This window comes from Mus caroli, unplaced genomic scaffold (genome assembly GCF_978045245.1).
Source record: "Mus caroli unplaced genomic scaffold, Mus_caroli_1 scaffold_6, whole genome shotgun sequence".
In the NCBI taxonomy this organism is placed as follows: domain Eukaryota; kingdom Metazoa; phylum Chordata; class Mammalia; order Rodentia; family Muridae; genus Mus; species Mus caroli.
Window position 1 is genome coordinate 5306220 of NW_028227261.1, and position 15842 is coordinate 5322061.

General features: G+C 48.8%; 2 protein-coding genes across 11 annotated transcripts in view; one reads left to right on the plus strand and one right to left on the minus strand.

Annotated features, from left to right (window-relative positions):
* Positions 1–15842, plus strand: part of Per3 (period circadian regulator 3) — a 70953-nt gene that overhangs the window by 33792 nt on the left and 21319 nt on the right. For 4 of the 10 annotated variants that reach the window (XM_029475735.2, XM_029475737.2, XM_029475736.2 and 1 more), the window contains exons 18-21: positions 426–528; positions 1509–1692; positions 2566–2716; positions 3615–9968. In XM_029475735.2, the coding sequence (XP_029331595.1) occupies positions 426–528; positions 1509–1692; positions 2566–2716; positions 3615–3767 (591 nt within the window). In that variant the 3' untranslated portion in view covers positions 3768–9968. Of the gene's footprint in view, positions 1–425; positions 529–1508; positions 1693–2565; positions 2717–3614; positions 9969–13358; positions 14268–15842 lie in introns of those variants that run through there. The other 6 variants (XM_021159430.3, XM_021159431.3, XM_085838563.1 and 3 more) reach the window with 4 other exon arrangements.
* On the minus strand, positions 9413–13970 carry Uts2 (urotensin 2). Its single transcript, XM_021161553.3, has 4 exons — positions 13832–13970; positions 11953–12063; positions 10908–10951; positions 9413–9526 (listed from the first exon to the last, which is right to left on the minus strand). Exons 1-4 carry the CDS (start codon positions 13932–13934, stop codon positions 9413–9415), a joined length of 372 nt encoding a protein of 123 aa, XP_021017212.1. The 5' UTR covers positions 13935–13970.

Sequence of the window (15842 nt, forward strand, 5' to 3'; positions counted from 1 at the left end):
TTGCGTCTTCATGAGAAAGCTGGGAAGAGGGCTCTCTCACAGCTTCTGCTGAGGACTGAAGGATGCAGTATTTCCATGGTGCTTCACCCTCTGCAGCCTGTCTTCTCAGAGGGCTGGGACTCTGTTTTGCCTGCTACTGTGTTCCTAGAGTTTGACACACTATGCTTAGAGCATATAAAGTGTCCAGGTCCACTTGCCAGATGACAGAGGTGTACAGAAGCCCACCCTTGGGTGGTGCCTGACATGCAGCCGGGGTCAGAACATAGTCGTTCCAAAGAAACTTTAAGCACATTCTTGACGCCAGCCCTGAGAGTCCCACTCCTCACCTACATATGTGAATCTCATTCCGCGCGACAGGTAAAGTTGAAGAGCTGCCTGCTAGCTAGCTCTTGGAGTGCTAAGTGCCCTTGTGTCCTCCCCTCCAGCACTGTGTTACAGGTCCCAGTGGCAGTAGGAGCCATCACTGCACCTCTGGTGAGCCGGCCACGGCGACAGCGCAGCAGGAGTGTCCCTCTGCTGCCGCCTCAGGTAGGTGACCAGGAAAACAGCCTCTCACTGTTACCAAATCACTCTGCCCAAGGCCTTGTAGCTTGGACACCAGCATAGAAAGGAAGTTTGGGACTCCCGGCCCCCTTTCTTTTTGTAGGCTTCCTTTCGGGAATTTTTATATTTGACAAAACGTTCACTGGTGTAACTGTTACAAGCACTTAGACTATCCCTGCTGCTCTAGAAAGTTCTCCTGTAACCGTTTACAGTCTGTGTGAGTTACTTTTCTCATGGCTGAGACGATATCTGGTGGAAGCAACTTAGAGGAGGGTTTGCTTGGGCTCATGGAGCGGTGGCTGCCGTGGATCTAGGCTGGGAAGGAGTGGAGGCTAGACCATCTGAGCCTTAGGCGGAGGGACCTAGACATAGCAGACAAGAATCAGCTCAGACCTGAAGTGGGGCCATTGTTGTAACCTTCAAATTCCTACCCACCCCCCGGTGACCCACCTCTCAAGCATCCTGCCCCCAAAAGGTTGACCACTTCCCAGAACCCTGCCATCACCAGGGGACCAAGTGTGCTAAACGTGTGCCGTGAGAGTGTTTTCTAGTCAGACTGATAGTCGACCTCGGACCTGACACACTGGTGTGCTTTCTACCGCCTCAGTTCCTGTAGTGCAGCATGAGAGCTTCTCGCATGAAGAGTCTCTCAAAGTCATGCTGTTAAGGTTGATCCTCATTCTATGTATTGGTGGTCATCCTTTCTGTTGCTCAGGAGGGTTACATTGTATGGATAGTTACTGGGATTGCATTGTATAGATGGTCACTGGACTGTCTCTGGTCTGGGCCTGTGATCAATAATGCTAGGAGTCATTTGAAATTGTAAGGTCATTTGGTAAGTATCTGGTTAACATCTTAAGAAACTGTCCCTGCTGAGATGGGCAGCTAGGTGCCAAAGTTGGAACAGGACCTCTCTGGCACGTGGACTTCTGACGGGTGTTTTCCATTCTGTGGATCTTTGACAGGAAGCAGTGCCAGCAGTATATACTTCAGTAGCAGTGACTATGCTTCTGAAGTCTCTGAAAACAGACAGAGGCCACAGGATAGACAGAGAGACCAGGCCCTTCCCGGGGCGGCTGAAGAGTCCATCTGGAGAATGATAGAGCGGACCCCAGAGTGTGTTCTCATGACATACCAGGTGCCCGAGAGGTACGGAAGCACTCCGCACACCCCACTTAGCGTTTGGATGAGTTATCTCTTTAATCCTAAAACTTTCATGTTACTGTCATTTATTTTGTTGCCATGGCATACATGTGGAAGCCTGTTCTCACTGTCTATAGAGTGTGTGTCCCAGAGATCAGACTCAGGCTTGGTAAGAGGGCAAGTGCCTTCCCAGCTGTGGTGTGTACGTAAGGATGGAGGACAGCATCCTGTAGCCACACTTGCCTAGAAGTGACCGTCCCTTTCAAGCCATCACACTGGCTATTCTTTTGGTTTCTAATGTGGTTTTTCTACATAAGATGACTTTTTTTTTAATGGTTTTTCGAGACAGGGTTTCTCTGTATAGCTCTGGCTGTCCTGGAACTCACTTTGTAGACCAGCCTGGCCTCGAACTCAGAAATCCGCCTGCCTCTGCCTCCCGAGTGCTGGGATTAAAGGCGTGTGCCACCACGCCTGGCATAAGATGACTTTTAAATGTTTTAGATACAGTCATTTTTAAAAATGTGCTTACAAATTTGTTCATCTCAATTCAAGCAACAAATGATTCTTGGAGGAAAAATTGCAGCCACACATGTGCAGCTCCATACAGAACAAACATGCTGTTCACCACAACCAGGACACGCGCACACGGGCTGTCCTTCCAGGACGCACACACTCGAGACGTTTGCCTTTGCCCTGGCGGAGGGGGGCCGGGGAAGTTCATTTCCTGATGTGCTTCGTTTTAGCGTCACGGTTTTCCACCAAGAAGCAAAGGTTTGCCGCATGAGTGTGGCAGACAACCCGAGTGTGTCCTAAGTTAAGAGATGAAGTGCATCGGCACTGGGGGGGACGTGCGGCGCTCAGAGGCCTTCTTGGTCTTAGGGGTCGAGAGGAGGTGCTGAAGCAGGACCTGGAAAAGCTCCAGAGCATGGAGCAGCAGCAGCCCCTGTTCTCTCCTGCGCAGAGGGAGGAGCTGGCCAAGGTGCGCTCCTGGATCCACAGCCACACAGCACCTCAGGAAGGACACCTCCAGGTAAGCATGCCCTCCCTCGCATCATGACTGTCGCGTGCCAGGCACCTGGTGACCTTCATCTGAACAATTACCTGTGTGCTCTAAATACAGAGTGTGCACATGTAAAGTCATGTGTGCTGGGGTTTGAACACAGGTCTGTTTTACCTTGTAAAGTTTCCTAGGAGAAGAAGCATAAACAAATGTCTGTTCATGCCAGGTAGGGCCCAGCCCCAGACCAAATACTGTAAAGTAAAGGCAGTCTTGGCAAGCCAGTAAGTTATAGAGCTTACATTACAGAGCATAGGCGACCCCTAAACAGCCATATTACTGAAACCATTTCAGCCCAGCATGAGTGATAGTTCCACAGATGGAGCGCTCCATCTCCACCCCCTTCAGTCCCTTCTACACTCTAGACTCTCAGAACCTCCTGAGAACACAGGACACCCAAGGTGAAATCATGCAGAACTGGGAGGTAAGTGTAGGGAAGAGGCTGGGGTCTACAGTGAGGTTCTGCAGTGACTGTCTACAATGAGGGTCTACAGTGAGGGTCTGCAGTAAGGTCTACAGCAACAGTCTGCACTGGTGGTCTACAGTGAGGGTCTGAAATGACAGTCTACAGTGATGGTCTAGTGACTCCCTACCCACTTTCTGTAAGGGAATGTCAGCAGTCCCAATCTTACAAGTCTCTTGTGAGTAGCCACAGCTCTTTCCTTATGTGTCTGAAACACCATTCCACAACCATGATGAAATAGTTCTCTCCCACCAGTTGGAATGGTTAGGGTGATAAAGATACTTCCTGGAGTGTGACCAGCTGAGGGGAGGTATGGAGATACCTGGTTCAAATATCCATTCCTCTTTAAAAGCTTAAATCCAAAGTATAAGAAAGGCGCATCCTGAAGGAAACTTTCTCACTCCACAGGAGCTCCTTATCCATTTCCTGCTGCTTGTTGGTGCATTGAGAACCCTGAGACAGAAACCCAGGTCATTCTTGGGTGCTAGTGTCCTAAGTCATATCACGGACTGGCAAGCCAGGGCTGTACCAGCACCCAGCCTTGGGTTACCATCCCTCTGACCCAGCTGCAGTACCCTTCATCCGTCCCTCCTCTTCATGTTCAGTTGTGTGTAGTTGTACATATGTCTGCACACCTTCATGCATGCGTGGTACCCACCGAGGCCAGAAGAGGGCAGCAGATCCTCCAGAGCTGTGTATGCTGGAAATCTAACGGAGCTCTCTGCTGCAGCCTGGGCTCTTAACCACCCTGCCACCTCCAGTGCCACCCTCAGCACTGCTTACACTGCAGAGAGGGTGACATCATGCCCCACTCTCCCAGCCTTTGCTTTTGTGGATTGTCTAATGTCTCCCTTACTTTTTAAGGAGTTTTCCCAGATAAAGGACTCTTGGTGGAAGGAGGGTTTTTTTGTTTGTTTTATTTTTTGTTTTTTTTTTCTTTTCCTTTTAGCACTTTGATTGTATCAGCATTCTGTCTTCTGGCCTCCAGAACTTCTGCTGAGACATCTATGGATGATTTTCTAAGAATCCCGTGTGTGGCGTGTCCTCTCCTGCTTTGGTTTGAATGGTTGTGCTGTGTCTGGGTGTGTATGTCTGAGCTGGTCCCGTTTGGAGGCCGTTGAGCATCTTGGATGCTCATTCAGGAAGATGATCTTGGATGTCCAGATCATCATTAAATAGGGAAGATTTTCAGGCTTTTTGTTCTCACATACAGCTTTTCCTTTTTTCCCTCCACTGCATCCGTTACGTACCGTTACCTGGTCTTCAGGATTTTAGTTCTCACTTCTTCCAGCCTTGCCTTTATTCCTCCAGGGAGCTTTATCTCAGTTTTGTCTTTCACAGGGGTTAGAAGGTTTTGGTGGCTTTCTCTGTAGGTGTCCTCTCAGTTCACTGGTACTTATGTTTGCTCGCCTATTCCTCCTCTCCACTCTGTCTTCGCTTTCTATCCTTGTGAGAGAAGCACCAGAAGGAATGTTTCACCTCACAGGGAAAGTCAGGGCAGGAACTGAAGCGGAGGCCGTGGAGAGGGGCAGCTCACTGGTTTGCTCCCCATAGCTTGCTCAGTCTGCTTTCTTATAGCACCCAGGGCCACCAGCCTGTGGGTGACACAGCCCACAGTGAGTGGGGCCTTCCCACATCCCTCATGAATCATGAGAGTGCACCACAGACCTGTCCACAGGCCAGTCTGATGGAGGCAGTCTCTCAGTTGAGGTTCTCTCATCCCAGACGTGCCTGGGTTTGTGTCTGTCACGTTTACAAAAACCAACCAGTAAATCTTCCCTCGGCTCAGCCTGTTCCATACTTTCAAACTCTTCAATTGGCATTAACGTCAAATAACACGCTTGCCTTTGGTCTCTTTTGGAGAGCTGTGTTGCCTGTGAAGTCAGAGGTTCAGTGGGCGACACTGCAGAGGTCCTCGAACAGCGCCCAGCAGAAGACACCAGTTGAGCAGCTGTGAAGATGTCACACCCTCTCCAGGTCACGTGGGACACAGAGCCGTGCGTTACCTCACCACAGTCTTAACTCTGAAACGCCAGTCATTGACATTAAGGTCTTCCCTGGCTTTGTTCTGGTTTGGTTTTGGTGGCGCTGGGAATCAAACCCGGGGCCTCACATCCACTAGGCTGGGGCACTCTCCACTGCTAACATGTCTCCCCAGGCCTCCCTTCTTGGTTTTCCCAAAGCAAGAGCGTACGTAGGCTCTTGTTCATGATAGTAAAACAGTCAACGAGAAGCCTTCTCTAACTCATCTGTCACCTGATGACATTGGGCTGTGTCTGACAGCAAATTTCAGAGGTCATCCTGAGTAAGTTACAGTTGGAACGAGTCGCAGGCCTTCGTCTCGTTTGCTTTTTTATGTTGTTACAAGATCACTTTCCCACTAGAATACTTGAAGAACTTCTGTCTGTAGGTTGTGTGTTTCTCACGGGGTTGTCCGTGAACTTACCACATTGATCTAGGTTTTGTACAGCATGGTGCTTCTCTTCCTGATTGTAAGACATTCCAGCTTTCTCACAGAGCGTCAGAGCGCATCGTTCCCTAGGAACTGTGGGACTCGTGGCTTTGGTTGTTTGACCCCATTCTCGTCCATGCACTTCCTGTGGCGGCTGCCTGTCACAGGAACTCTTTCCTTAAGATCTGTCAGCTAGCCAGGACTTAATCCTGGACGACTGAAGTTAAGCCTTGCATGGCAAAAAGCTTCTTACCCAAACAATAGTGTTTTCAAAAGTTTTAAATATTACGTTAATGTTATCATGGAGATGTGTGTGCCCGGGCTCACCAAAACCAACAGTTAACCTTTCCTTTTCACCAAACGACACGATGACGACCAGCGGTCTGCCTTTTGTTTGCCCTTGAAGTGGGGTAAGAGTTTGGGAGACTACACTTAGGGGAGCTCAGGGACCCCAGCTCGGTGACATCAGAGTCCCGTGAGTCCATGCTCTCCAGGCAGTTTCTGCCTCAGAAGTGAGTGTGATTGTTCACGGGTCTGTCCGCTCACTGTCTGGTGCTCTGGTTTAAAGAAGCCCAAAGTTCCTTCTTGAAATCGAGATGGCTGTGGAGTCACCCGTGCAGGTCAGGAAGGAACGGGGAGGAGGGTTACAGTGGCCTTTTCCTGCTTCACTTCCTGCAGTCCAACTTACTTCTCGTTCTTTTCTTTTCTTCTCTTTTCTCTTCTTTTTCTTTCTTCCTTTTTTTTTTGGCTGTTGTTTTTGCTTTGTTTTAGGAACACTTTGTTCTCCTCTGACAATTTATAACTATTGATAACTGTATTGTCATTGTGGTCAGGAGACGGTCATAGAGGCCGCTGTACCCAGTGCTCCCAACTCTGTGGCTCAGACTTCTTTTCTAAAGTAGAGCCTTTTCTGGATAGCAGTCCTATTGGAAGGCGTCAGAAACATCTTACGATGCTGCCTGTGACATTTCCTGGAGCTTTCTGGTATTGAGCAGTTCCTGACACCTGTTCCTGCTGTGTGAATAGAGAGACTTCTCAGAACCTAGTCCATCCTGGTAGTGAAGTGATTTGGGAGGCCTGCGTTTGTCAGGTTGGCCTTCTCTAGCGAAGCTACCAGGACCCTTCTGCGTTTGTGTACATACAGCAGATCTGATGGTCTCTGGTGAGAGAGGCCCTTTCCTGCTGGTTCTGGATCCCCGTTTTCTCTGCAGTTCCTTATTTCCTTGCCTTTGTCCACACCTTATGGAGTCTGTATTATGGCCAGGCTTGATTTGAAAATGGTGCTGTAGTCAGGTCTGTAAAGTCCTTTACCACGTCTCACCTCTGCTAGGATGCCATCAGCAATCTCTGCTGCTGTGGGCTGGTCCAGCAGAGCCTGCTGCCCCCCATGGGGGTCATACCCAGTGGAAACTCAGGCTCACTGACTTGCGTATTAATAACTAGAGAATTGGTAAGAAAAGTGTGTGTTGTAGACTTGAATGTCTACATAAATATTCCCCCCAAAGCTTTATTTTCTTGGGTCAGAGGTCAAAATTTATGAAAATAGGATGTGTAAATAAATGGATTAAATAAAATATTATAATTCACAAGGTGGCAAACTTTAACCAAATTGGCAATTTGTTCATAATTAACTGTGAATTTGCTTGTACTTAGTGGACATTTATCTTTTCATTGGGTATCTTTTTGAGTAAAAACAATAAACAGTATATGTGTTCAAGTGGAGAATGCTCTTCATTGTGTAATCGAGCCTTGAGCACACTTGGTGTCAGCCAGAGACACTTGCTTACTGCGGTCCCTGAAGGCCCCGTGCTGGGTCCACGTCACCACGCTCACAACTGTTTGCCGTGTAAGCTCATCTCTGTTCCCACTCTGGAGGACAGGCATCTGCCACTGTGTTCAGTCTCCATTCTAGCCCTGAGAGTTTACTGAGCCCTGGATGTTTATACCTGTAAGCATATGGATAATGCTATTCATGTATGCCAGTGAAGCGGAATTATCAAAATTATCCCTGAAGCTTCTGTAGGAAGCCTGTGTTTCACAAACTCTGAGTGACTTAGAGCAAAGTCAGACATCAGAATCTGGAGCCTGATCCCAGCCTGCAAGGCCTTGAGTCTCAGGCCTGCCCAGTGGTACCTTCCTCTCATGCCAACACCTAGGGCCACATAGCCCAGGATTTACAGTTTCTGCCTCCAGCCAGACCAGTGTAAGTACTCTATAGAAAGTCTCTCGTCCCAGCCTCACAAGAGCCCGTGGAGGCCGTTCTTCTCACTTTATGGGGGAGGCTGCAGAGTGGGCAGAGGACTCAGCTCCTGTGACTGGGCTTAGCAGTCTGTCCTAAGATAATCGCCCCAATCACTACGCCTAGTGACGGTTTTGTAGATTATGCTAGTACACTAGAAACCCATTTAGGCTTCTTGGGATCGCCAAAAGGGAGAGAGAGCTAGTTTGATTCTGACACTAAGGAGCCACGAGCCTCAAAGGCAGACTTGACGGCTGAATGCTTGAATCTGCACACCTGCTTTCCCTACTGAGCTGTTGCTGTCGTGTCTAAATTAGAACATCTCTGTCACAGTTACTTGAAGTCACTGGTGATGTTTGGTGACAAGGGAGGGTGAGGTTTCCATAGTGCCTCGTGGTTGGCACAGACCTGATGCTCACCTGCATGTTTCAGTGGAATGACTGGTCTCATCCAGGAAAAGTTGCTTCTGTGAGAGACTTAGTGCTTCCAGCCTGTGGTTCTGTGGTCAGTCACGGCCTGTGGCACCCAGACAAAGTGTCTGGTCATCTACAGACTGCCGTAGTTATGCATGAAATGCTGGTCTACTTGGGTATTTGTGGGCCTTAAAGATGAATAACCTGCCGATCCCATTCCACAGCCTGAATCCTGGTGTCAGCTCTAAGAACACTTAAGTATTTTGCCTTTGTTAGCTGAAGGGAAGTGAGTTTCCAGTACTCAAAGCGAGTCATCTGGACACTGAAGCTTGCTCACAGAGGTTGAGAGCAGGGAAGTTTTCAAGTGCTTGAGCCTGTTGAGAGCAAGAGTGTGAACACACAAGCTTGCCCCTGAGAAACAGTTCAGAGCTTCTCCAGGCCCCGCCACTGCCTTTACATTAGAGCTTTTCAAACTAGCAAATGCTTGCCTCAGGAGCGAGCGAAGCTCTGCATTCCAGCCTCAGCATGACCAACCGGCACTGGATGCGTACGGTGACATCCACTTGCACACCCAGCACTCAGGAAGTAGGGGGCAGGAGAATCAGGAGTTCAGGGCTGGTGCTGGATACATGAGATCCTTATCTCCCCAATCACACCCCAAAGCAATGTACATATTCATCTTTTAGGGCTTGAGAAAATGTCAAGAAAGTAATTCATTTTTAAATAATTTCTGACTTTATGCCTTTTCGTCCTCCTCTGTGCTGTGTGCTCTCTTGCTACCTTTACTTAAGTGGTTTTCTCCCCCATTTTTGCAGAGCCCAGGATGGAGCAGAGTTCATATAGCTAGGCAGGCTCTCTGCCGCTGAGCTACCTCCAGCCCAACTCGTACATTTCCAAGATAAATGGGGGCAAAGGTGGGCTATCGATTTTTCAGGATGTGTACGCAAAGTAAACTAAACTGTGTGCGATACTTGAGAAACATAGAGGATTTATTTCTCGTAATGAAGAACAAGGCGTCGTTAGCGTGATTTTGCTTCAAGCATCTGCTCTGCCCGTTTCCTGAAGCGATGGTTCTGAGAGACCAACGGACGCTTGTGTCTCCTCAAATGCAGTATTTCCAGAAGCACTCTGGGGCAGCCCCGTGTTGCTTATGTTGTTTCCTGGTTCTTGCCAAGAGACGACTCAGTACAGTGTTAGAATTTTGCCCAGCGAAAGCCTGAAACCATAAGACCAGAACAATAGATAAACAGCCCTGAGTCAGAGTCCGTTCTGGGGACTCCTCGGGCTGGGTCTCTGGAGCTCTTGTCCAGTCAGCTTAACTCTGCGGTTGCCTTGAGCTCCCTAACCTCTCTGTGCCAGGCTTCTGTTGGGGTTCTCGACACTTGCCTTCTGTGTAACATAGATCCTAGCTGTCAAAATTGGCTTGTTTTAAAGGTTGATCCATATCTTCTTTTGATTCTAGAATACAGTAGGCATGTCCTCCATTTACAGTTTGAGACCCTAAGGGATAATCCTTATACTGGATAGTTTTCTGTCAACGACACAAACTAGAGTCACCAGTTAGGAAGGAGCCTCAACTGAGAAAATGTTCCCATAAGATCTGTCTGCAGGCAAGCCTCTAGGGCATTTTCTTAGCAATTGATGGGGAGGGCACAGCCCATTGTGGATGGCACTGCCCCTGGGATGGTGGTCCTGGGTTGTATAAGAAAACAGGGTGAGCAAACCATGGGAAGCAAGCCAGTAAGCAGCACCCCTCCATGGTCTCTGTATCAGCTTCTGCCTCCGGGTCCTTGCCCTGTGTGAGTCACTTCTTTCAGTGATGAGCAGTGATGTGGAAGTATAAGCCAAATAAATCCTTTCCTGCCCGGTTGCTTTGGTCCTGGTGTTTCGTCACAGCAGTAGTAGCCCCGCCTGAGACTGCCCTACTGTTCAGAAGGATGTAAACCTCTGAGTGATGACTTTCCTCCAGCTGCACACGGAAGCCACACTTAGTCCCCTCAGGGCTTCAGGTAGTGCTCCCTGTCTCTAGGATCCCCTGTCACAGTGATGGCTACCAGGATGCCAGTGGCGATCACAGCCACAGAGGTGTCTCTGGTCCAGCCTTTGCACCCCTTTTCATCCTGGGGAGGCGAGCATGGCATCCTTCGACCCTTCCCACGCTGCCTTGTAGGTGCCCCAAGCTGACTAGTCTATCGCTCGTCCCCTGCAGAGCTGTTGAATTGCAGGTGTGACTAGCAGGGAGGGGCTGTGGGTGGAGTCTGAGCATTTCTTACCAGCTTCCTAGGGATGGCACTGCCAATGGGGCCATGTGGCAAGACAGTGGATGGCAAGCCTGGCAGCAGCCTGACCTGCTGCTCCTTTCTCTTGCATCCTACTGCAGTATACCCAGAACAGGCGCTTGTTACATTCTTGTTACAATTTACCCAGAATAGGCGTCTGTTACATTTTTGTTACAGTTACAAATTCTGTGAATTTTAGAAAAATTCTGCCTCATAAGAACACTGGCCAATGATTTTAAGGTGTGATTCCTTAGAACACGCTTGGGTCGTGAATTAGGAGAAGTTCCATTTTTCTCTCTCCAAGCCAGAGCTTCTTACCTTCCTCATGCTTCCCCGTGGAGTGGGGGTCTCAGCGCTGGGATCTGGAAAACAGTTTGACACCTTCTCATTAGATCCGCCACTGTGTTTTCTCTTTCTTTCTCCTTGTTTAAGCAGGGACTCACTATATAGACCAGGCTGGCCTCCCAGAAAACCACCTGTGCCATTTGCCACCACACCCGCCAGTTATGCTTATTGCAAAACATACAGAATCTGGGATCCCAAGGCTGGGAGATGACTCGTGGTGCACAGGCTAAAGGACCAAATTGAGATCCCCAGAACCCAGGTAAAAGCTGGGTGGGCATAGAGGCCACCTTGGCCCCTTAAGCACTCAGACCATAGAGACAGGATCCCTGGGACAAACAGGCTAGGTAAACAGCTGGATTAAGGTGCTCCAGGCCCAGAGACCCAGCCTCCATAAATAAGTTGGAGAGAGCTGGAGAAAAACAGCCAGTGTCACTTTTGGACCTCCCACACCCCCACATGAGCCCACCTCATGCATGCGCACTGCATGTGCAAAGAAGAAAAGACAAATGGAACACACCTAAATCGTGTCTCATTTCCAGTCCTTTCCAGACTGAGGCAATGTGTACTTGAGAGCAGTCAAGGATTCTAAACTATAGCCGGACTGACAGTACTGTCAGTAAGCAATGTCTACTAAAAGACTCTTTGCCCTCTACCCACATGTTCTGAGCAACAGAAGAAAATAGTCAAAACTGTGGTCTTTCCTATCAGTTGTTTGTGTTGCAGTAGGACCTCGGGCTAGCCTCAGACTCCCAGTTCACAGGTGTGAGTCCCCATGTCTGTCGTTCGTCATTTTACCCTGTTTACATTTTACTTGAAAGTCAACCCAAAAGGGACGTTTCCTCATTGCTGCTGTTGTTGTTTTTAATATAGTCTCGTTATATAGCCCAGGCTAGCCTCAGGTCTCAGAAGGGTAGACAGAGGTTGGTAAAAGCATAGGCTAAGAAGGGTTATACAGTTCAGTTTTTCGAGCTTTCTCTAGTAGCTCTGGGATCCGCCCACAACCCCAAGAGTGCTTTACCTGCTTCTCCGGGGCTCTCCCCTGCTTCCATGCCCATGGTCTGGCGCAGGGTCTGCAGGAGGGCCATCCTCTCCAGCTCCTCCAGAGCCCGAAGAGCATCTTCCTCAAGCACTGTGGGGTAGAGACAGACAAGTAGCCTACCCTGGGCTTCACTTGGCTGTTCTGTTTCCCGTCGTCAATGAGTGCCAGGGACAGAGAGGTGGGAACTGGTGACATGGCACTTAGCAGATATAAAGTGCTATGCCAGTCATCAGAAGTCCACGGAGGAACCCATGGGCCACCCCTCCCTGCCGATGTGGTCACCCTAGCACCTGCCTTGGGCAGGAGCCAGTCTGCCTCAGAAGTCTGACTGATCCTCATTTCTGTGTATCTGCTGCGACCTGTTGCCTCTTGATTTGTGTTCCCATAGTGAAGTTGACAGTGGCACCTCTATTGCGCCTCACGGTGGACATTCGAGGGAAGCTCAAACGCTGCGTTGTGACTTGTGTGCGAAAGGTGATGTGAAGTGTGTATGTGGAGGGAAGTATGGTAAATGCGAGTATGTTATACAAGATGAGTATATGTGGGTATATGCTATGTGCAAGCTGTGCGCACTGTGTGTGATGTGAGGTATAAGGGCAGGCAGCGGGTATGACAAGTGCATGTGAGGCCTGGTCTTCATGATAACAGGTGGAAATGTACAGACCAGTGGCAGCTGGCAGTGGAACATGTGCCTTGGGCAGGTGCCAGCATGTTGAGATGCTCAGGGAGTCTGGCTGGGAAGCCACACAAGACCCTGGAATGCTGCAGAGGGACAAATACTCATCTGCAACCTTGATGGAAGACAGTGGAGAGACACTAAAGGCGCCTGCCCTCTCCTAAGCCCTTCCCTCGTAGCTGTTTAAAGCGGCATCAGTAGCTGACGCTCCTGGTCTCTGATTCAGAGAGGAAGAGCAGGGTGTCCTGCTCTTTTAAAGTAAGAGCATTGGTTCATGCCTGGTCTTGAGCATCAGGTTCCGTGCCAGTGTGAACTCAGTGACCCCAGCAGCCGATGGACAGAACGTGAGTGGTGCTCTGAGATGCTCAGAATGCTGGTGGGGGCTGGATGGTCCAGTGGCAGTGGCTGGAAGAGAACTTACTCAGGAAAAGGTCTGAAAGGACCCAAGAGCCACGCCAGTGAACTAGCTTAGCAGACAGAGGTTGCCTGCCGCCAAGCCTGCCCACGTGCTGGAGAACCAGAGGATCCTCTGACCTCCACATCTGGGCCCTGGTACGTGTGTGTGCATACACAATAAACATAAAGGAAATTTTGCTTAGGTATCCAAAATCAAATATTAAACCCAGGTAACAATTTTTTATGGACTCTAATACACAACCTGATACCAGACTGAGGTTGTGGTAAAATTTCTAATTTTTTCCCCTTTCAGCTGAACTTGAATAGAACATTAAGTCAAAAGGAAATCAAACTTGGATGTCTCTTTGGTCCACAGCTTCAGGCGCTGCTCTGCTTAATTAAGCCTTTTCGTTCCATATAGCACACGCAGAGGCGTGCTTTCTAACTCACAGCAGAGTACACTACTCTCTGCCGTTGGAAAACACTACTCCTGCATTCAATCATTTCACTCTAAAACCCAAGGTAATGTTTTAAGTCTGTCCAATTTTTATGAACAAAAGTGACAAGGAAAGTTTGAAGTACATTTGTTACATAAAATACGCAATTTGTTTAGAGAAGACCGTGCCCATCGCTAAAGCTAAGACCTGCAGTAAGGATCCCTCAAAGCTTCTTTTCAAAGCATGGTTGCACCTACAGAAGACCCTTTTCAGCCAGCATCCTCCTCCTCCTCCTGCCCCTGAGTGGCACCCAGAACTGAAAATAAACAAAAACAAAAAGTCACCTCACCTGGAAGCTGAAGAGTCCTCTCACCAGTGTCCGTGACGGGAAGGGACAGGAGTGGATTCAGGAGTCCTATGAAGAGCAGGCAGCAGAAGGGCACCCTGTCCATGATGACGGCGAGAAGTCTGTCTGGGCGTCTGCTCTGGAGAACTTCCGACACTCCTCATTGAGGGATTGCCCGTTTTATCTATCATCCTGTGACCTCATACGTCCCCTCCAAAAAAAATAGAATGAATTTATTGGCTAGGGAGGCTGAAAGGCAATCACTTTGCATTGATGTAATTTTTCAGAGTAACAATTCATAGACAATAAATTTACTGGCTTGTTGACTGGTGTTCAGAGTGGATATTCAAAGCATCATGAAGTTTATAAATCTGGCAAAATAAGTCACTCAGCAATAAATCACAGGTGAAAGACGGGGACAGACATGATGTGGCCAAGGCAGAAGGACAAGGATTTATGAATGTTAGCAGAAGCGATGCGGGGTATGACGTGAAATATCTCAGCTTCTTTTTCCAAAAAAATCCTTCACCGGTAAATAGATGAGTTGTCAGGTTGTATTAAACCAGTTGTTCGAAATAGCAAAGACACAGCAAGCATTGCTCAAAGCTCAGGTCCAGCACGTGTGCGCGGCTGCGTGTAAGATCACAAGCGCTCGGTCCTCAGAGTAAGGTTTCCTTAGGGCTGGATAGTACCCAGCAAGGAGGACTGATAGACATCCCCAGCGGCCTGGCCAGCCGGCTTCACTAGACTCAACCCAGCAGAGTGGTTCTCTTAGCAGCCTACTCATCTCAGAACGTTGTGTGTGTGTGCACACACACGCACACAAGTGTACATGTGGTACGTTTGTATGTGTGCACACACAAGTTTTCAAGAGTATGTGCATGAAGTAACTGACAACTATAGCCAAACATACCCCAGGCAAGAGGTTTCTGAATTTAACGGTAGCCTGGGATACATCCATGAGTCTTCATTTAACCTACAGATTCTCAGTGTTAAACTTAAGACCCCAGCCAAGCCTATAAATTAGTAGATGACAATAACTACAAAGAATAGCAACAAAAGGGTCTCCCCAAGATGTGTCATATAGGATTGGTATAATATTATGAAGCTGGAAGTAGTGGGCTTGGGGTAAAGAGGGTGTTTTTCTTTTCCTAAAATGCTCTACTATTGGCCTAGGATGCAGCTCAGCTGGGGGTGGGGGGTGGGGGAGGGGGCTTCTGTGAAGACCTGGGCTCAGTCTTCAGTACCAAGACTTGGAAGATGGAGCAGAGGGATCCGCAGTTCAAAGTCGTACATCTTTTTAAAAGTCTATGCTGGGGCCACCTTGAATCCCAGAACTCTGGAGGCAGAGGCAGGCAGATCTCTGAGTTCAAGGCCAGCCTGATCTACAGAGTGAGTTCTAGGACAGCCAGAGCTACAGACAGGAACCTGTCTTAAAAAGTAAAAATAAAACAAAAACTAGAAATCGGTGGTGGAATGTTTGCATGGACGCATTCTGTGCAGACGTGTGTATAAGTCATTTGTGGTCTGCCAACAGGTTTGGCATGGAGCAAGCCGACCAATTGTGGGGTCTTTGGTGGCCCCCCCGAGGACAGTTGTAGAGGGAGACAGCAGTGAAGTCACACTTTTCCTTCCCACAGAGGCTGCTTGCCAAGCTTTGTCATTCCCTGGTGACTCAGGGGTCCTGACAGTTATTAGTGAAGGTTTTACTGCCTGGCCTAATTAAGTTAGGATGGAAGGCATAGGCCTCAATGAAAATCAGCATCCCTCCTCAATAGGCTGTCAATGACAATGTCACCTTGTCCCAGAAAGGCTCTGAGGCTTCAGCCATCCCCCACAGGTGGTGTGTGTGGGTGTATAGAGCATTATTGCTTTATACACTGCCCTCTGAGCACAGCAGCCATCTCACCAGAGATCCCTGTTCGAGATTAGGCCTCACAGAAGGGGAGGGGCCTGAGAAAGGTCATCTGACCTCACCTGAGATTCCAGCCACTCCTCCTGTGCCTAGCCCTCC